This window comes from Amphiura filiformis, chromosome 13 (genome assembly GCF_039555335.1).
Source record: "Amphiura filiformis chromosome 13, Afil_fr2py, whole genome shotgun sequence".
Classification (NCBI taxonomy): Eukaryota; Metazoa; Echinodermata; class Ophiuroidea; order Amphilepidida; family Amphiuridae; genus Amphiura; species Amphiura filiformis.
The window spans coordinates 4,237,891-4,260,467 of NC_092640.1; the positions used below are offsets into that span (position 1 = coordinate 4,237,891).

Sequence of the window (22,577 nt, forward strand, 5' to 3'; positions counted from 1 at the left end):
AGGCCTATTTAAGACAAAATAAGACATTTTACACGAATCTGTATTTTTAGATACTGACAGTATCAAAAATACCAAATGACAATTTGAATGACTTAGGCCTATCCTTCTCTTTTAAGCAATTTATAAACAATTTTAATTTTTTACTCTTGCACTGGGATCACTGAATGGGTCTTTAAGAAATGTGGCGTATCATGTCAAAAACAGACATCTTTTGGACAGCTTATAAATTTGGAGGCTTTCACATAAAGAGCTATTTTGCTCCACAACGCCGTTTTCCCCAATAAAATCGGACATTCCTAAGCGAAGAAATTGAGTTCGTAAGTTATGGTATTAAAAATTGAAAATTGAAATATCGTGAGTAAAAAGCTGAAAAGACAAATAAAACCAGAACAGAACAATTTAGAGAACAATAATGAATTAATAATAATGAACAATAATGAATTAAAGAGTTGACAGGAGATTAGGAGTTAATGTTTTCTGCAGTTTCAGTGTACATCTTCTCACCGTTGATGGTTTGGTGGACTGTCATGTAACATGGATGTAGTAAGCCGTGATCCTAAAAATGCCTTTCACATTGACCAAAACTAATTACAAGACCTCTTCTACATTGAGGCTGGCTTTCCCTTTTAAAGGGAATTTTTATCTTTGCTTTGCCGTAGTTGTTCGGCTCAAAAATAAAAGGGATATATCTGACAGTAAAAGCTAACATTTTATGGCAAAGAAATGCTAATCTATTTTGTATGATAATGTTATAATATGGCTTTAAGCAAGAGGTCCTGAACCACTATCAAAGTCAACAAGTATAACATCTTTAACGCATTGCGCACAACTTCCTCCTCGTCTGATTACAATATTGTAGCGTTGAGGAGTAATCCAGCAGAAGCAGAAGCAGCAGGACGATCGTAAAAATCATTAAAATTCAGATTTTGGTTCCTTTGTCATTGTCATAGATGTGCTAACATAGCAAAATAATAACATAAGACAAAATAAGACATTTTACACGAATCTGTAATTTGGATACTGACAGTATCTAAATTAGCTACGTGTATTTGAATGGGGCTTCAACTTCGTCAGTAGGCTACTGCTGTTTTCTTCGGGTTTTTTTTGCCACATTTGTCATTTCAAAAATACCAAAATGACAATTTGAAGGACTTATCCTTCACTTTTAAGCAATTTATAAACAATTTTAATTTTGTTTACACTTGTGCTGGGATCACTGAATGGGTCTTTATGTGATAAATTTTTACCCAGCACCTTTACCCGGGGTAAGACCGGCCATCAAAAATGACAAAATCCAAGAACTACTGAGACATATTAATATTTTGTATCACGGACTACGAGGGGGGTTGCACCCCCACCCCAATTTGAAATTCTGGCTATGTACAAAAGTATTGGCAAAATTGATTTTTCGGCTAAAAACTCAAAACAAACATGCAATTTTCACTGAATTTTCTCCTAAATATAAAAGAAAATAACTATGTCAACCTAAGAACTAGCAAGTAAAAGGTCAGTAGCTCTTGGGATATATTTTTGCAAGAGAGCGATGAAAATCGTGGATTTTACTGTACAAACCAATGACGGGGCTCATCACCCCCGGTCAATTTTTGATGGCTGGTCCTACCCCGGGTAAGGTGCTGGGGTAAATATTTTATCACTAAAATGAGCACAAAGGGTATATCTACGATTAGCTTAGGTCGTTTGGGCGTAAACAATCTTGGTACCCCCAGACTACCCCTGTAGTCCACTTGCCCATTGTGCAGACTCTGGATATTATTTAAGCTTAAAACTCTGATTTAATTAATGTGTGCATAATTGATAGATTTTCACATCTGATCTTTTCAGTCACCCTACTCCCTCTCTGTGTTAGCTTCCCAAGTGGACTACTGACTTTGCCTTGCGGTTAAGATTTTTAACACGGGACTCTATGGAGAGTTAGGCCAATTTCTGGCCTAACTAAAATTGGCCATGATGTAATGCATCTTTAAATGGATCTGCCTTGTGATTGGTCGCCCATATCTCGCTATGGTTTAAAGCTTCTGGGCCCGCGCCATTACCATTAACTACACCGTACACAACTGTCTGTGGTATTTGCGGCGCTTTTGTGTTGACGCGAAAGTTAATCTCTCATCAAACATCTAGCGCGTCCATGCTTAGTACTTGTGGTTAATGGACTGATAAACAAGTATGCTTGACAGTGTGTTTTTAGAGAGCAAAGTCCAGGGGGTAAAGTTCTGCTTACAATTCAAAGTCCATAGTCGAATTTTCGGGGTTCGCTATCAATAAACTGGTAGATCCAAAATCAGAATTGTTCAGTATTAAAGTGAGCCATTATAATTATGCAAGATAATGTTGCATTCAATTACTTTTATTGTCACTAATCATCTGATATTTTTTAACTCTTTATGACCATTTTACTATTGAATGCTTTAATTTTAATAAACATCAGTATAATTTTGAGTTCAACGAAATGGGTTCATCATGACTAATAATAACATATTTTTAATAAAATTCGACTATGGCATAGTCTACCCCCCCCCCTTCGTAGTTCTAGGGTTAAAGACTACTAATTGCCACCATCCACCAAGGCACATCACTATAATTTAAGCCTTATCAGTTCCAAGAAATTGACATCAGGGACATTTATGCAAATTGATGCAAATTAGCTACCAAATTAGCATATTTTGCGACAAAAAGCTCATAGAATTTGTGCTAATTGCATCCTTTCCACCAAATTACATCACGATACGCCTTTTTCAGTTCCAATAAATTGCTCTCCCAAGCTTCGACGGAATGACGGTGAAGGCATAAACAGGAAAACAAACAATATGACTTAAATATGCTATTTGAGGAATGTCCCCATTTATTACATAAAAACCTTCACCAAATAAGTTATCATTTTGACATTTAGATTGACATGATTGACAAGGCAAGAAAGATGGTAAAAACATTGCTGATCTTACAAAAACTTTCTAGCTTAAGATTCCCCTTGTTTTACATGAAAAGAACCAATTGCAGTGTGGGTTACTAGTACACATAACAGTAGTATTTTGCAATTATGAAAAGAAACGCATTAAAGTGTTATCAAAGTAACTATCCAGGTATAATAAAAATAGAATCGTAAAACGTATCAACTGGACTCATTTTTATTTTGAGAGGCTACGGTATCGCACCTAATTCATCTCCAGGCGGCAAAAGGTCATTGACCTGTGACAAGGTGGAGTTACCAGATGTCGTTGATCTTGAGTCAAACGTTTCAAATTTATTTCTTTGCCAGCAAAGATGGGAAATCCCAAACGTTAATACACATAACAACAAAAGTTGGGGCTTAGATGCAAGTCACCACTAAAACAGTAGCAAACTGTCCGACTATAAAAGTGATTAAAAAAAGTTAACTGAACTTGAATGAAAATGTAAAGATGTCAAAGTCCAGTATTTAATCATACTATCCATTACTGAAACTATTGGTCCTGCCTACCCTCTTTAACAAGATAGCGGAAATTAAAACCATGATTCATATTTTTGTCTCCCCCGGGAATGCGTCATGTTAGTGATAATTGAAACACAAAAATGTTTCTGCTGCAAAATCACTGAAATGTCCCTCACAACGTTATTGCACCGACACGACGAATGGTATCTCAAGACTGAGATGATACACAATATTATTGGGTAACCTGATTGACAGCCTCATCCCCCACTTTACCCCCATCAAAATGCAGATTTTGGTATCAGGTGAAAGATCATATTTTTCTTATTAAGGGATCTGGAATGAGTGTTTTGAGCATTTCGACAGTATTTTTTGTGGGACATAAGAGCACATCAGACATATCGAATTGCATTCTGAATACGAAGAATGTCTTTCTGATATCAAATAATTTTCATTTTTTAAATTCACGATATAATACAAATTTTATGACAAATTATTAAAATTTGATATTTTTCACATTTTTGATATATAACAGTCCTCGAAGTAAATTTTATAAATCTAATGATATATTCTTAAAGTGTATATAGCTGGGAGGAAAAGCCGACGATCAATTGAAAATTTTGACCTTTCATATTGAAGATATGGATTTTTTCCCAAAAGACCTAATTTTTTTTGGTGTTTTGGGAAAAAATCCATATCTTCAATATTATAGGTCAAAATTTTCAATTGATCGTCGGCTTTTCATCCCACCTACACACACTTTAAGTATAAATCATCAGATTTATAAAGTTTACTTCGAGTTTACTGTTAAATATCAAAAATATCAATTTTTAATCATTTGCCATAAAATGTGTATTACATTGCGAATTTCAAAAAATCTAAATTATTTGAAATCAGAAGGACATTCTTCGTATTCAGAATGCAATTTGATATGTCTGATGTGCTCTAATGTCCCACAATAAATACTGTCCAAACGTTCATACCCCATCCCTTAAAACATATTGAAATTAGGCATTCAAAATCAGTATATTTCCAAAGATATCATCAAGAAACTGTTGAGTTATATAGTCTTTGGTATACAACATTTGAGACTAATTCAACAGTTTTTTGACGATACCTTCAGAAATACACCCATTTGGAACTCCTAATTTCAATATGTTTATGAGGAAAATAGGATCTCTCATTTGATATCATTTTTTTAAATGAATATCATTAATAAAAACACTGTAGACTATATTGTCATGATTATCACGTCGTATAAATGTCAGGAATTAGTCCCATTTACAAGAAACATTTATGTGCTCTTTATGCATGAATTCTTGAAAGGGACACCATTTTAGGTTAAACATCAATTTCAAAGAATTCTATTTTCTAAATATATCAGGTCAACTTCCTTTAAAGGCATATTTTTGCTTCCTGCATTGGGGGTTTAAAAAGTGATTAACTGAAGTTGAATGAAAATGTAAGCATGTCGAAGTCCAAAAAAATCTTAGCTATGCCACCGAGTCTTTCAAGCAAAATCAATTGTGTTTTTTAATTTACCTGTACGCTTTCTTCTGAATCTGCACTCATCTAATGATACTACAGCAAAGGTGTCAATGATACCCAATCCAATTACTTCACTCAGAAAATATTATGATATGTACTGAAAATTGCAAATCATGATTATTGAATAATGAAATATTTGGATATTTGTTTTTCTTGTCGATCTGCAGAACACACCTGCATATAATTGGTCTCAGAACAAGACCAAATATGGAAAGACCTCTGACCTTACAGTACAGCAACATATAGTGATATAATAATTTTATAAACAACTACAAAAAATTACCCCCCCTCCTATTACGAGATAGAACTAAAAATATATGCATCAAATTAAAAAACTGAAGTAGGAAAAACATGCGAACATGAACTCGGGTTAATTCTGCTAATTTTGATAACTCATTTGTCTGGATAGCTCAAAGTTTGTAGCTATGGTGACTCCTTGAAAGAAAAGGATGAATTTTCGAAAGTTTAAGCTATATAAAGCTACTCAAGTCTGTGTTCCAATACATTCTCTGACCCGAGGTGACCAGTGACGACCAAGCACTATAGCAACAAAAGCAACATTTAAGGTGCAACTCTTGAATATGGGTCTTTTTCATTCAAAGGGTCACCATGGCAACTAATCTGGGGCTATTAAGACAAATCAGGCATCAAAGTTTACAAAACAAAACTGGGTTTCCTTTTGCTATTTCAATTTTCACCAGGCCATCCAAATCAGAAGGAGGGGCAAGAACTCACTCAACCGTGACGAAGGTGCACACTTTCTAGATCATGTATATGACCCACTGCTAAAATCAACATCAATTCCGTGTAATGAGGATGGGTCGTTAACAACCAAGTCTCGTGGGAAAAGCAGCGGACCAGTTCATCTGTGATCAAGCCATCAGTCAAGGTGGCCAAAGCTCAGATTCGTGAGTAGTATTTACTTGGATTCGGCTAACAAAAATATCAGTTTATGATCTCAACAATCCTACCAAATGAATCTCTTTACTGCTATTAAGTGTTGACAAAATATTTTGTCAAAAATGTTACTAGAAAATATTTTTCAATAACAATTTGACAACGTGCACTTTTACAACGTTGTTGTAGTGTTTATTCATATCATACGTTTTAAAATGGTTTTCATGATCTTTATATAAACCCAACATTTAAATTTAATAAAAATGTTTTGACCAAAGCAAAACGTGTTTGTATTGTAATGTTTTAAAAACATTTGTGTTTGCTGGGATGCTAAAGTTGCCTATAAAAATGTGTTCATTGATTGATAAGATTCAACAAATGCAAAAATATAACAAGATTGTTTTTCAAAATTATACGATTGAGATTCCTTAAACATTTTCTTCTTGTGATATAAAATCTTCTTCCAATCATTCCATGCCAAAGTTTGTCAGATGGTATCTCATTCTTCCTTGGTTTCTCCCAGAATTTCAGCAAGTTTATTTCTGAAATAAACATTAAAAGACACAAAATTACACCACATGCAAATAGTACACAGTACAGGTACAAAAAAGTAAAAACAAAAACAAACAACAACAAAAAAAAAAAAAAAGGCCTGACCAACTGACCCCACTTGAAAGGGCTGTCCGCCCGTAGAACAAGGGGTTTTTTTGTCGCCTTAAAGACGAAAAAATGGGAAGAGCATCCAAAACTTTGGGAATAAACCTTTTTTGTAAAAAAAAAAAGGCCTGACCAACTGACCCCACTTGAAAGGGCTGTCCGCCCGTAGAACAAGGTGTTTTTTGTCGCCTTAAAGACGAAAAAATGGGAAGAGCATCCAAAACTTTGGGAATAAACCTTTTTTAAAAAAAAAAAGGCCTGACCAACTGACCCCACTTGAAAGGGCTGTCCGCCCGTAGAACAAGGTGTTTTTTTGTCGCCTTAAAGACGAAAAAATGGGAAGAGCATCCAAAACTTTGGGAATAAACCTTTTTTGTGGATACCTACTCAAACATACAATAAAAGAGGATGCTAGAACCCCCCCAAAAATACTCCTTCAAATAAATTTATCATTAATTTTATATATATTGTAATATTCTCAAAGTATATATTTGATCATGCCATGATAGCTGATTCAGGAATCAACAACAAATATTCAAAATGATAATTGGTTCAATAATTTTATCTTTAGATTTTACATGCTATATCAATTCCCTGAAGGTGGGACCATCTTAATTCAAGTTAAACTTATCTAACTAATCAATCAATCAATCAATTAGTCAGTAATTCAACGAATCAATCAATCAATCAATCAATCACAGCCAATGTCCAGAAATAGGTAGTTTTTGTCCAGGGCTGTCCAGGGAGGGGATTATCTGAGGAGGTATGTCCCTTTCTTTCCTGTATATGGTGTTCTTTTCTTCCAAGGCTTTTTTTCTAGGTGGTGCATTTCTTCATCTAGCTCTCCATATCAATCACTCAATCTATCAAATCAATCTCATTTTGTTTTCTGCATTGGGTGTTCTCAAACATACAATGTTGATTGTTGGCTTTTGACGTTTTAGATTTCTTACTCTCAAAATTAATCAATCAATCAATCAATGTTACCAATCAATCTCACCTTGTTTCCTGTATTTGGTGTTCTAATCTTTCTTTCAAGGCTTTTGAGGTGGTATGTTTCTTCATCTTGGTCTCCATGTCAAGTATATTTGCTCTCAGGCCTGTCACATTATGCAATATCCTAAGATGTCTGTCTCCGGTTGTTGCTAGGTAACGGCCACTGGGATCAAAGGCAACTTTGGCAATTGGTTCTAGAAATAGTAAAATGTCACAAATCACTTAGTATGTTACTAATAAAGCACTGGGATCAAAGGTAATTTGGTAAGCATATTGCAAATTGACAAGAGCATTATGCACAATATACACTTACTTTACCCTAATATTACTATGGGCTATTGTCCTAGATATGACCCCTCAATGACCTTTGGGCCCAAATTTATGACCACCCTATAGACAAACTTCCGTGTGTGTACATCCGCCAAGCTCTCTTCTTCTCCTGATTTGGTGTTGAACACATATACCCTATATTACTATGGGCTATTTTCCTAGAAATGACCCCTCAATGACCTTTGAACCTTAATTTCTGCCTACCCTATAGACATATACTCTACTTGCTCTACAAAAAAGGAATAAAAATCAAAACCACTAATCCCTCCAATTATCCCCTGCTGATATGCTATTATAGAGCTATCAACATGGTATGAAAAGTGTGCCAGTAAGTTCCATAATAACATTATTACATAACAATTTTCTATCTTTTGCCTTGTCTACTGTGGTTTATTATTGGGGTGGGCTTGTCCAGCTGGGAGTGAAATTGGCCAAAGGGGGTAATTACCAGTAATTGGGCCTGGATTTATATCCTTTTTCATAGAGCAAGTGGACTATACTTACGTGTGTGTACATCCTCAAAGCTTTCTTCTTCTTCTCCTGACTTGGTGTTGAACACCCATAATCTGTTGCTATGGGCTATTGCTAATGAATTGGCATCTGCTGAGAGAGCTATTAGACTTGGTCCTAAATGTGTGTAGCTGCCAGTGTATAATAAATATGGGTCTTGGTTTTTGTTGTATTCAACTGAAAAGAAAGAAGAACAAAGGGAGATAAATCAAGATTATTCATGTGGTTATGTGAAGAAGTTCTGTTTTATTTGTAACACAATCTGATCCAATCAGGTCAAATGAAGCAATTTTGAAATTTAATTGTTTTGATCAAACTTAAAAGTAACCAAGCATACTTTCTGAATTCCTTATATAAATTCCTAGTATGATACATACTTGGCTGTGTATTAAGGTGCCTGAAACGTTGGTTATAATTTTGTTTACTTTTGTCTACCACCCTTGTGGTTTTGGATTTTTACTAATGCAGTGTCAGTGTACACTTCCATGGTTTACATACTGCATTTGTTTTGTTTTTTTATCTAATTTTGTCTTTGTCTTGTTCCCATCAAGTTGGTATACCTGGCTCATGGATTCTTTCTGTTTTTATATATTCTAGGTATCCTCTTGCATATCCTATGAAACTTGATGTGGAGACACCATTACCTACTTTGTATTAAAGCCTTAATGTACAATCTTTTTAAATTCTTAGATTTTTCTCTTTTTTCTTCCAAAATGATAATATGCAATCATTATGAAAGTTTCCAATACATTTGGACGTGAAAAACATTGGGAATTTGCAAAGAAACAACATCATAAACTTCACTTCTATCACTCGAAATATCTTGCACTTTTTGTATCAGGACGGCGAGTGTGACCTCAGAGTTAGTCTCCTATCACCTTTGTTCCATAACCATTAAGGTATAGGACATTTTTTGTTTTTACCATAGCCCCCGAATGAAATGTATTTAATTATGTTTGTACTCACTCAGGTAGCATTGTGTGTGAATTTTACATCCAAACTAAGTGCTATTCTTTTTTTATTGTCATTTTAGTGTCCAAAATGGCCCAAAATGAGGGTTTTTCAATATTGCCGTCCATTTCTAATTGTTACCCCCATAGACTTTACATGTAAAATAAAAAGGCCCATAAAAATTGAATAGCCTCTAGTTCGGATGTAAAATTCACACAAAATGCTTTTTGAGTGATTACAAAGATAATAAAATACTTTTCATTCGGGGGCTATGTGGAATTTTTTTTATTGTATTGCTTGTACAATGACATAATAGGTCCTTTCACAATAAAATGTCCATCTGAAACAAAGGTGCCTACGCAGCCAGTTTGGTAATGCTCCCTCCACATGTGGAGGGAGCGTAACCAAACTGGCTTCGTAGGAGACTACGATTTGTGATCGTTCTGACATATTATCATAATCTGAAAAATTATGATAATATGTCGGACCAACAGAAAATCATCCCGTTTTGCTACAAATAGGGCGAATTTAACAGTTTGATCATAGATTTTTAAAAGTTGGAACATGTGTAAGTATTACAAATGTGCCAAAAAATCGGTTTTGAAAAAAAATAGAGGTATATTCTGAAAAAAGATCGTACATTATGGCTTTAAGGTATGACCTATGAGATATGGAGGTCATAAAACTGAGCTATGGTCTTACAACACTAACCTTCTGTATCCCAAAGTTTCCATGTACCATCTTTTGATACAGTTGCTGTTCTATAAAGAGAAAATACGATGTAAGATGAAGTTAGATGACACTCATGGCAGGGGGCTGGTAATCACTTGCAATTGTGTGGCTGACAAAATGTTGTTTGAGACGTTTGGTACTGCAGAAAGGTCACACTTTACCACCTTTTTAGCATGTGTGCATCACAAGGCATTGGGGTCATTACGCATTGTGACATTGTGTTGCTTTAAGAAAGCCAAGCTTTACTCTCAAGAAAGCAATGCTTTATTACGACAGTCAATACAGCTTTAGGCAAACAGCAATGTGATACTTTTGAAGACAAACAGTTCTGTAACCCTTTGAAACAGGTATGTGGCATTTACATGATATGGCACCAACCAATTGTCATGTCTATCAATAACATCTATCCTATGTTGAACATAAAGAAGAAAAAATACACAGGTTTACCTTGTTGTATCAATATTAAATGAGAAGTAGTAGACACTAGCTTTGTGGCCTTTGAGTTCCATAGCTCTTCTTACTTCAACAAACTCGCCTCCTTTGTTAAATACAACCGCCCATACCTTGACATCAGGGGTGAAACCTGTAAATCACAATCAGATTCTTTATTACAGGTTTCCAAACAGTCAGCGCTCGAAATAAGGCGCGTCCTTGCGTCAAATACCCCGTGAAATTAGGCGCGGACCAAGCACTTTTTCTATGGTGCGGGTCCGCCTGACCCGTAAAAATTGAATCAAGCAAAGAGCAGAAAATCCTAGTTTTGTTATTCCACTGAAAAATCTGGTTTACATAATACACGTTACAACATTAAATAATTAAGTACAAATCATACATTGCTATTGTCTTATTGTCGACAACGACATACTGTGACTTGCGACTGCTATAAACATCATAAATGTTAGTGCACAAGCAGGAGGTAATTTCTATAATATTTAATAATAATAATATTTAATAATAATAATAATAATAATAATATTTATTTGAATTACTTGCAAAATACAAATTAACAAAATAACAGTACATTTACACACACTTTACATTTCTTACACATGACTAAAGCAAGTAATTCAGGATGAGTGAATGGGCTAAAAGCCCAAACACAGAAGTGCCCACTCATCCTGCACATGAATAAAAAGATTAAACTTGAAAGTACAAAAAAAATATATATAGGCTTTATATATATTTTTTACATAAAATACAGGCATTTGAAAATACATAAGCCAAAACATTAAATACCACAAGATCATTTAAGGGGGTACTACACCCCTGGCCAATTTTATGCCTATTTTTGCATTTTTCTCAAATATTATAGCACATTGGTGACAAGTAAGATATGTATATTATAGGGGCAAGGACTACAACTACTGTACTGAAAATTCAGCACCTCAAAGCATGTAGTTATTGATTTATTGATCAAATATTGGTTTTCCCTCATTTTTGACTGTAACCCCACAACTGTTGTATGTGCTGAAATAAAATTTACAGTGCAGTAGTTGTAGTCCTTGCCCCTATAATATACATATCTTATTTGTCCCCAATGTGCTATAATTTTTAAGAAATATGCAAAAATAGGCACAAATTTAGGCAGGGGTGTAGTACCCCCTTAAGCATATTCAAATAAAAAGATTTACATTCAGACTTAAATACAACAAGATTGTTAACATGATGCAATTCAGAGGGAATTCCATTCCAAAGACGTGGGAGGGAAGCAAACATAGAATTAAAGAAAGATGAAGATTTGGCAGATTGATGCAATAGCCTAGAATTATCTAAAATACTTCTTTGAACCAGTGAACTAAACGAAGGCGGCCCAATCTCATTGATTATTTTAAATCCCAAGACTAATCTTTGACACTTGTAAACATCCTCAAGCTTAATCAATTCAAGATCTACAAGCCTCTTAGAATATGATGGACGATCATCAAAATCAACTTCAGGAAAATCTTTGTAGAACAAAGTACGAGTGATTTTCCTCTGGATTTTTTCCAACCTATCAATATGATTCCTTTGAAATGGAGACCAGACACAAACACAATAAATAATATGTGGCAAAATGAGAGATTTGTAAAGATTAAGTAAAGCATCAGAAGTCATATTTCTAGTACATCTAACTATAAAACCGGAGAGCTTAGAAATTTTATTAGCCACAATACCAATATGAGAGTCAAAAGAAAGGTCCTTACTGAAAGTAACTCCAAGCAGCTTGAATTCATCAACTTCTTTAAGCTCATCACTGCCCATAATATAAGAACTACAGAATTTAGGAGACTTAGATCTAGTCATGTGCATGGTGGAACACTTTTAAAGGTTCAAAGGAAGTTTGTTACAAACTGACCATTGAAAAATATTTTCAATGTCCTGCTGATGTAGTCTACATCAACATGATAGTCGGACCCCGGGAGTCGGACCCTTGACAATTGGTGAGGACTCTAGTAATTTCAAAGGCAAGGGTCCGGAGGACCCTTGGATTCTTTTTCTTATTTCGAGGGCTGCAAACAGTGGATCATCATGAGTCTCAGTTTGTGAGTTCTTTAGGGATGCGAAATAAGCGGACAGTTTCTACTTTGCTGTTCTAAGGTTCACTTTCTTGTACTCTATTCTCTGGCTCTAAGCTCTATCTAAATGTAACAACATGTAGCAATATACAACAGTAATCATGTTGGTACTATCATTCACCTTTAAACATATACTCCATTCATCTCTATAACATTGACCACTACACTTTCCTTATTACACTGAACAACACTCCCTGTCCTTTTCATAATAAAGTGCACAGAGTTTTGCTCTACACTGGCTAACATGACTTGTAAGATCTCCTACATGCACATTTTTGCAAAGGTATACATTGTGTCATTTAATTATCATAAATCTTTCTATTATGTTCTAGTATTCAGTGTTTAATTACCTTACCTTATATTCTTGAATATATGTGTCCTCTAAAATCATTTGAACCTGCCCTACTGATTATAACCTTGATAAGAATAAATAGCACAAGATGACCAGTTTGATCAGCAAATGAGGTGTTAATATGTTGAGAGAGCCCCAATTCTGTACGTATGCTGTACACATGCTACTGGATGGCTAAGAACATTCACTCAACAGTCGCCTATAGTCGGTTTACCCTCCTCGAGTCAGTAATTTAGATATTGTTTTTAATTTTATCTCTGCAATGATGAGAAGTATATACAGGTATACATTTTCAGAAAATAAACGATGCAAGAAATCAAACTAGCATATCAGTTAACAGTTTTTGAGAAAATCCTCAAAATTAGATTTTAGTTTACTGACTCAAGGAAGGTATACGGACTATAGCAGTTGGGTTTGTAGCCATCCACACAAACACCTTATGAACTTACCACAAGATGCCACAAAGCGACCACATGGTGACACAGCAGCATAATTATTATTCATATGGTGGGTGTCTAAAGTTGCTAAGATTTCACCTAGTGGTATAAGGAAACATAATGGAAGAAAACAAAATTACATGCAAGAAAATTAAATACATGCGAACTGATTAAATATACAGATTGGCTCCAAGACTGAAATTCAGATTTGTCTTTTTTTTCAATTACCAATCAGAGTCCAATATTTCACTGTAGCCATACATAAAGTGTTCTTGTATTATGATTTTTTTAATATTTTCAATACAGCATTTCAGCAAGTAACTTTATAATTTCAACTTCAAGCATTTTTTAATAACTTTCTGTCTTTCTCTTTTGATAACACGATAAAAGACCAACACTTTTAATATAGCATACTAGCTTGCCTGGGGTCCATTTCACTGAACTTTCTGAAGCTTTGTAAGCTCAAAATCGTTCGTAACCTCGTCGTACGTCGTAAGTTCCATTTCACTAAACTTACGAACGGTGCTCTACATAAGTAATATGAATTTACTACAGGGACCCTTCGTAACCTTACGTCTAGTATTGGGTATTCTGAACTCTACGAACGATTACGGTCACGCGTTTTAAACTCGCCACCCAAAAAGGGTGGAGATGTTACGCTTTTTGTTATCAAGCTGCAGTTAATCTCATATATTTTCATAATTACAAAAGCTAGATCAATGCATGTGGTCTCATTTGAAAGCTGTGTTATTATGCCATATTCCTGCAAAGTGGCATTGCCATAGTCCATCCAGAAGTGAAGATATACCTTTTCGTAGCTTGAAGTACAGGGGTGGAGGCGGAGGCGGCGCCGGCGGAGGCGGCGCCGCCTGTACAAACTATATGGGAAATTGACATTTTTAGTACAATTTTTGCAGAAACGATGATATTTTTGTCAAATCTTTGTGTATGGCTATAAATTTGGTACCAAAACAAAGCTAACATATTCTACTTTATTGTTTTATGATTGACACGTAGGTAAATGAATGTATAGTATGGACAAACCAGGTGATAATAAAGAAAATAATAATAACATAGTGATTTTGTGACAATTATAAACTTGCAAATCGGTAGGAAAATAATTATTTTTAAAATAATATTTCATGTCCATTGATTTATTTTATTTTAAAAAGCCAAATAATGTTAACTGTTGGGCCTATATACCTTCCAGTAATTAAGAGTGCACTTTTTTGTTTATTTTAAGTCAATTAATGTCAGCATGATGCTAAAGACCTTTTTGCATCCAATAAATCGGAAAATCCATGAAAATGAAGATGAATTTGGACATCAAGATCAGTATCCTCCAGGAACTAAGGTCATCAATGGATACTACTAAAATGTACAATCTGCACAACATTCAGGCAATCCAGATCACTACTAAGCCAATCCTAAAGCCAATTGATGCTGTCATACCTAAAGACTGTGTATCATATTTTGGTATCAAAACATGCTATCGGACGCAACCTGCATGGACTATGTGGATGTAAATGTGTGCAATTGCACTCTTTAAATACTTTTTACAGTCTATGAAGTTAAAATCCTAATATTTGTGTATGTATGTTTGAAAGAATCAGCCTGTTTTCATGGGACATAGATAAATTTCATGTACTATCTTTAAGATGCATTCCCATCGACATATGTGACACGATCAAGGGAAATGAGTCGGATGTCGCTAATATTGATTTTGAGATATTGGCAAAGAAAGTGTTAAAATTCTTTTGTTTTATATTGTTTTCAGCTATTGATAAATTGACGTAACTTCGCAATGAAAAGTCGTATCAATTTGGGGTTTTCAGTTTCTAAAAGCTCTAAATGTCCTCTTAAGGAACATGTGTAAAACTCATTTTCGACCAGGGCCGACATGTGACTCATTCCCCTTGATCATGTCACATATTAACTTACTCGGTAAACGCAAGTTGTTTATCAGGTATGTTAATGTTTTTTAAGTAAATTATGATGACTTGTTTCAGTGATTCTTCCTGCCACAAAAGCATGTTGGAATGTGTTTAGTTAGTCTGATATAAATAGATAGGTTTTTGGGGTGATAATGGGCAACTAAAGACACTTACATACATGGAATCTGTGAAAAGATTAAATTTCCGATTATAAATTTGCACCAAATTGGGATGGAAATATTTATTTTGGGTGAATCATGAACCCCATGCAATTTGATATTGTTGTAAGTGTGCTCTGCAAGAAAATATTATTATTTTTGCTATAGGGTTACCACAGAAAATGTTATTGTAAAAAACATTGAATGACTAAAAATATATAAAAATTCATATTTCAGTCAATGTTACCTTTTTATCTTACACCTAGTGTCAATTCTGAGTGCATATTTGGATTCCTTGGGCAATTTCCTTTCAGAAAATGTATACTTTTACTACCATAGGGGGTATACTTCAGCAAATATGAATTTGTAAAGGTAAAAACATGTCATGAATGCAAAAATCACCATGTAACGCGAAAGGAGGCGACCTTAAAACACCCGACCTTACTTGAGTTAAGTGTTAAAAGTTTATTGAAATGGTCCACATGATAAGTAATAATCCTTCCTGTTATCACAAAATGTTCTATTATGGCATGTTCGCATACATACCTTTAGTGTCCCATATATGTATAGTTGTGTCTCTGTAAGCAGTCATTACAAAACTGCCATTGGAATTGGAGCCAAGACCTATATTGATGATATCTTGGCTGGATTTCTGAAATAAACAGTACAAAGTCACCCACCCATAAGCCATGGTATTAAGATAAGCTAAAGGGTTTACAAACGTTCTAAGCTCCCCCATAAGACTGTTAAGATTAAGAATAACTTGTTTATAAAAATGTTTATAAACTAAAAAATTAATAAAGAAACTGGTAGCTCATTTCGTTTCAGACAAATGATTAATTTACAATGTCACAAATTCTTGTGTTTGGTCAATACAGCTAATGTAAGAAAAGATACAGTTTTGAAAGTTGTACTTTGGTCCATTTGAATACAATGCAGTATCCCTGACCTACTGCAGGTTACATTCTACTTGTCAGATGCTTAGTCAGATTTGTCAGACACAAAATATATTTTTAATCCAGCATATACTTACCTTAGGGAAATCCAGACCAGCACTTATTTGTGCTGCCCCATCATCTTTCTTGCCTGTCTTGAAGACACGCACTGTATTCCCTATTGCAAGGCTTGTAATAAAAGCCTTGCAATCAGGGCTAAACTTGACCCTGGTAGCGTGGTCATACTCCACATTGCCTCGAACACATCTGAAAGATAAACAATTAAAAACAACCACATAGATTATTCAAAATTGCTCATGAATGTGAGATCAATTTTAAAAGTTTCACACTAGTTAGCACACAAGCTAAACAATATGTTCATAATATAAGCTGGTGCTTACATTAAATATTTTGCAAGCATATATTTTCACTAATTTATATCATTGCTTCTCACACACAACTGTTTGTATGATAAAATTGCCTTGAGTGCAAATTTCACACTTGGGATATGGGTACCTGTTTCCTGCCCATATATTGCGTCTACACTGTAGGTACCCAGGTACACAAATACCCAGTAGGTAAAAGCCTTTATAGTTATGCGCATTGCAATCGCCAACACAAGGTCCGAAGGATGACGGGACCGTAGGCCTAACCCAACACACTGAATCTCACCTATACATAGTATAGGTGAGAAAAGGAATAATTTGCCCGACCGGGGAAAGCAGCTGCTTCAACATAGTGAGGAGACCAGTGGATCCCTAGCGAGCAAAACAGAGCATCAGGTTCCACTGATCTGGCTATGGGAAGCAAAGTGGGGCCTGTGAAAAGGCACCAAGCGCTGACCCGATCGCCCAAGCAACCGCTTTCCCAAAACAAAAAGAAGATAACAAACTCTCAGCTGTCGAGCGCCTATGAGGGCATAACTAAATGGGAGGAGAGGGCGGGAAGTAGCAGCTAGAAAACTGAAGATGCTAAAAATGGAACAGTCAATTGTGGAATCTCGACAATAGAGGGCGACAAACGTAGGTAGCCAGAGGGGGCTCTGCACTGCTGAACAATAAAGCAAGTTAGCAATACTTTCCCTTAATAATTGAGACACACTTACTTGTGCTCCTTTTCTTTGAAGTCCTTCACACTCCAAAGACGCACAGTTCGATCTGTAATGTTGAAACATGAAATTTTGACAAATTATACTATCTTTAAAACAGGCCAATTGTAATACATCATTTTATCGTAATTTGCAATTTTGCATACACACACACAAAAAAAACAGGAAAAAAAAAAAGAAACAAGGCAAGAGCATGTTTTGGAAAAGTGATCTTAAAATGTGGGCTGACCAAGTCTAAATAGCCCTTAAAAATGTCAAGACAGTACTTTTTTGAATTTGTTGTACCGTGCTAAATTACTATGATTTTAAGGATAGGCAGGTCCTATATTTTTGCGTGGTCAGTAGCGAACCCATTTAGACCTACCCATCCTCTGTTAATGTTAGAAAGGGTTAGTGCAAAGAGGCTATGTTCTGCAATAGCTGCCTAATTATATTATGGCCTAAAAAATTGTTTGTTTCGCGCAACCTGACCTACCCTAAACATAGGCCTGACCCTTACTTTTTTTTTGTAAAAAAATAATACAAAGTTAATTAAATTAAATTAAATTTTGAAAAAAGAAGAAAAAAAGTTCCAAGGCCTTTATCAAACACAATTTACAGGTTTAAAAGTAAAAAGTAAAAAAAAAATGTTATGTTACGCCAATCAAACAATTTTTTTTTAGGCCTAAATAGACATAAAATTTCTGCATTCTCAAAAATGACACCTTCATGGAGGCCACCAAGGCTGTGCCCTCTGTTGCCTTAAGACTTGGCCTTGGTGCCTCCCAATTACAAAGCTTTCTTCAGGGACTATGTACATATTGGCCTTCGTGCCATTTGCTTACTGGCTTTAAAATGAGTGCCTTTGATCAATTTTGCAGATGAGGTACTTTTGCACTGACCCCTTGATATACAATACCACTAGGACTCCCTATTCCACTAAAAGTACACGCACAAAACAAGAATACAAAATATTGACACGGATTACCCTCAGCACATGATGCCAGATATTTGCCATTGATACTGAAGTCCAGATCCAGGATGTTATCACTATGTTCCTTCAATGTTGCAGCCAGCAGAGGATGGGAGAATGACTTAGGACCACGTGGGCCTCGCTGATTCTTGCCATGAGATTTCTTCTTGCTCTGCTGCTGTGGCTCTTTCTTTGTTTTCTTCTCTTCTTCTTCTGTACAAACAAGAGAAGGGGGAGAGATTTTATTCCATGCAGAAGTAGGATCATGGCCTGGGTTTATTTGTTGTGAATTTTGTAAAGATGATCTAAGCATTAATACCGGTTTTGAGATGGTCTTTCATCAACAATATATACTTTGGTACTGGTGGAGAACCTAAATTTGGAGAAAGCTGTTCATAAAATCATTGATTTTGTTGACATAATGGGTAAATGAAAAGAGACCGAATAATGAATAATGAAATAGCGACCTCGTCCTTTTTTTCAAACATCCAATCGGAAACTAATAATCAAGTTCCATTGGCCTAATAGATTTCTTGATCAGTCGGTGGGGGTGGGGTTGTGATGACATGGCACGCAGTGTTCGAAATAAGTGCTTATCCTCTTGTCCTCTTGTCCAAAAATCACTGGGGACAACCATATTGAGCTATGTACTTATCCCCTGGACAACCTCTATTTGGATTCTTTGTACTCAAAAACATGACATTTATATTTTGGGGACAACCAAAATATTTTGAGGACAAGCAGAATTCATGCTTTAGTTGTCCTCGGGACAACCTCCATATTTTCCTTATTTCGGACACTGATGGCACGGATGACCGGCATCAGCTACCCCCCCCAGGGATGTAAATTAACGGTTATTTGTCTAACGTTTTAAAACGGACCACAATCCGGTCGGTTAACCGTAAACGTATGTAAAAAACCCAACAATTTCAGCGACTTTGGTGAACCACTGGACCTACCGTATTGTCTGTAATAAACACTCCCCCCTCTGATAAAGGCCCCTCCAATTCAATGAAAAATTGACAAAAATGCAAACATTTCCATGCCATATTGTTTGACTTTGAGTAAGCTTAAAACTTGCATCAGTCATGTCATTGACGATCACTAAATTCAATTGCATGGACAAAACTGACTCAAACTTCCATCCATTTCATTGCCTAATTATGGTAGAATTTCACCAGATTATTGCTTGATGATGTACCGTACTTACAGGTGTAAATTTGTTGTATTTACCACAAAAATATCATTAACACGCTGTTCTGTGGGCACCGCCATTATTAGGTACTTGTGTAAATCCCTCCTTTCTACAGGAGCACCATCGGGAAATTTAACCTGATTTTAAAGTTTTTTTCACAATTCATTTCCAATAAAAGCGCCCCTTTTGGAAAAATACAACGCCTCTGGTGCCTTTATTACACACAATACGGTAGGTCCAGTCGAAAAAAACTTTCGAAAACTTTATTTTTTACGTTTAAAGGAGTATTTCGTGATCCTAGCATCCTCTATTTATGTCATTTTTCATTAGATATCCACAAAAAAAACATATTCCCAAAATTTCAGTTGCTTCCGATTTTGCGTTCGCGAGTTATGCATGATTAGGCCCTTCGCATTTGATTATTAGTTTCCTGTTAAAGTTTTTGAAAAAGGGACGAGGTGACTTTTAATTATTAATTATTAATTATCTTTTATTTTCTTTATTTAGTTTGAACTATTACAAGCAACTATTGACTTGTTTTGACTAGAGCGTGCATTTAATTATTTTATAACAATATTTGATTTTATAAATAAGTGAAGGTGGAGTTGTACTCTTTATTCATGCATCATTATTGTAGATATTATTAAAGTCAGAAAATGGCAAGTAGAAGTAGTTAGAAAGTTATTTTAAAGGAGAAAATTAGAAATAAAAATAAAATAATTAATTATTTTGAGATTTTCAATTTTGGATGCGGGCGGTAAACAGGAAACTAATAATCAAGTGCGAAGGGCCTTATGTGTATTACACTGCTCCATAGACAATGCGTTGTAATTTCGTTCTGGTGCACCAGAACGAAATTCAAATTTCACGATATCTTTGCTAAACGAATTAATCTGCAAGAAATATTTTGCACATAAACATGATGTAGCCAGAGGTTTCCATGCAGTGATATAAAAATCTCAACTTTTTTTGAGAAAAGTGGTGGGATGAGGCTGTGGATCACGAAATGCCCCTTTAAACGGTTAGTCCACCTTTCCTAAACGGATAGTGCATTTTACCATGTTTACGGTCGGTTTTAAAAATGTGAAACATGTAAATGTAGACACCCTTACCCCCCCCCCAGATGTAGCGTTAACCCCCGATCGGGGGTGAATGACCCCCTAAATTTAACAAATATTAATTTTTCACCCTCCAATATTGGGAATGTGCAAGCTCGGGGGTGAACTCTGACCCTCTACTTTTGGACCTTACTCCTACCCCTGACTACACTCAGTACACTGCAAAATATTTTTCGCCCCCGAGATTTAATTTTCACCCCATGTATTTGGATTTTCTGCAAGCTTGGGAGTGAAAAACACGGCACAGGAAAACAACCCTGACTTTCAGGCCTTAATCTTAATGCTACCCCTGCCCCCCACCTGGATTCACCCTGGCACCGTATGATAGTTTCATTCAAACTCAGGGGTTCATATCTTTAATACATTTTTTATTTCAGAATTTAGTTACCTTTGCCTTCCTGTTGATCATCTTTTGACGTCACTCGGCCGAGTCCACACATCAACATCAACAACAAAATCACAGCACCCAAAGACATCGTGACTACCACCATAGAAATGGTTGCGCCTCGCCAGACTCGGCTTGATCGTTAGGTACTGACATAATGAAGCTATAGCTTTTGTTTGACTCAAATCAAATAAGGCAAACTTGTAGTAATCGGTGGCTTTTTGGAGGCCCTAAATTGTCGACTCGCTGTGCAAAAGCTGCTGAATTCGACAGCGTTGCTCGAAAATGCCACGCAAGGGGTGTTTCTGGATTTCGAAAATAAAATTTCTAATCTGGTATAAATATATTTGATGTTAGATCTTTTTATTAGATGAAAGTGTCTGGTTTTTCTGATGGATTTAATACATACTAAATCTATTCACTTATGCAAACACTGATTTAATTTGATTTTTAATTTGATTTAATTTCTAAAGGGCAATCTTTTTACTTTTAAAACCACCTGAAACATTGACGGACGAATCCACATTAAAAAGGGGTTCTAAATATTTTCAATCAATAATAATTAAAGCTCTAATTTAATTTTGTTTGTAGTAGATAACTGATGTATATTTTATTTTCATGCTGATTTTGAATTTAAATCTTAAAAATCAATCTAAGGTCATTATTTAAAGTTAAATTAAAGCCCAATTAAATTGTATCCCCTATTTTGGGAACGGACCATTATTTACTAACCTTTGGCCAATGAGGTAGAAAGGATAGAGTGCCCTGCTCGCCGAATCTGTGAAGCAGGTTTGGGTCCAGGTTTGGGTACTGTATAAATACACAAAGTTGAACAAATCATGTATTAAAACGCATTAAATTTCAAAGTATACCATTGTTTTTATCAAAAAATTGCTGAATTATAAAGGCAAGCACGCCTGAATCTGGTATATCACCAGTGTTGCCACGCTAAACAACTCTACTACTTTTCGAAATTTCGCCTTCAGTCGGCCTGCCTTCAGTCGCCGTTCCTGTAGAGCCCTCATGGCAACGGGCGAATGAACTAGATTTAGGAGCGTGCTTGCCTTTGTTATTCAGCAATTTTTTGATAAAAAATGGTACACAGTAAAGTTGAATATGCTAAAACAAGTAATTTATTTAATTTTATTAATCCATACATGCTAGAAAAAATTCAGTTCCCATTTTAGTTGCATTTGATGCTGATTTTGTTAGGTCCCATCATTTCATAATGGCTTATTCAGTGTGTGATTGTCAATGAAACGGCAACGTACCAGTTCGAGCTCAGCGATCTATGTTTTTCTACGTCATTGCCTTTGGCCTAGCGTGGCTTCCCTGCCTTGCATAAATCAGCTGATTTTCCGTGCAATACTTGAGTTGTGTGTATATTGTTTCACAGAAAACTG

The 22,577-nt window shown here is 35.5% G+C and overlaps 1 protein-coding gene across 1 annotated transcript; it reads right to left on the bottom strand.

Moving 5' to 3' along the window:
• Positions 1-2,076: 2,076 nt before the first annotated feature.
• On the bottom strand, positions 2,077-21,462 carry LOC140167911 (transducin beta-like protein 2). The gene is made up of 11 exons (XM_072191200.1): positions 21,178-21,462; positions 18,492-18,689; positions 17,522-17,573; positions 16,515-16,683; positions 16,028-16,133; positions 13,402-13,488; positions 10,493-10,628; positions 10,025-10,074; positions 8,357-8,539; positions 7,527-7,716; positions 2,077-6,411 (listed from the first exon to the last, which is right to left on the bottom strand). Exons 1-11 carry the CDS (start codon positions 21,278-21,280, stop codon positions 6,369-6,371), a joined length of 1,317 nt encoding a protein of 438 aa, XP_072047301.1. The 5' UTR covers positions 21,281-21,462; the 3' UTR covers positions 2,077-6,368.
• Positions 21,463-22,577: the final 1,115 nt, after the last annotated feature.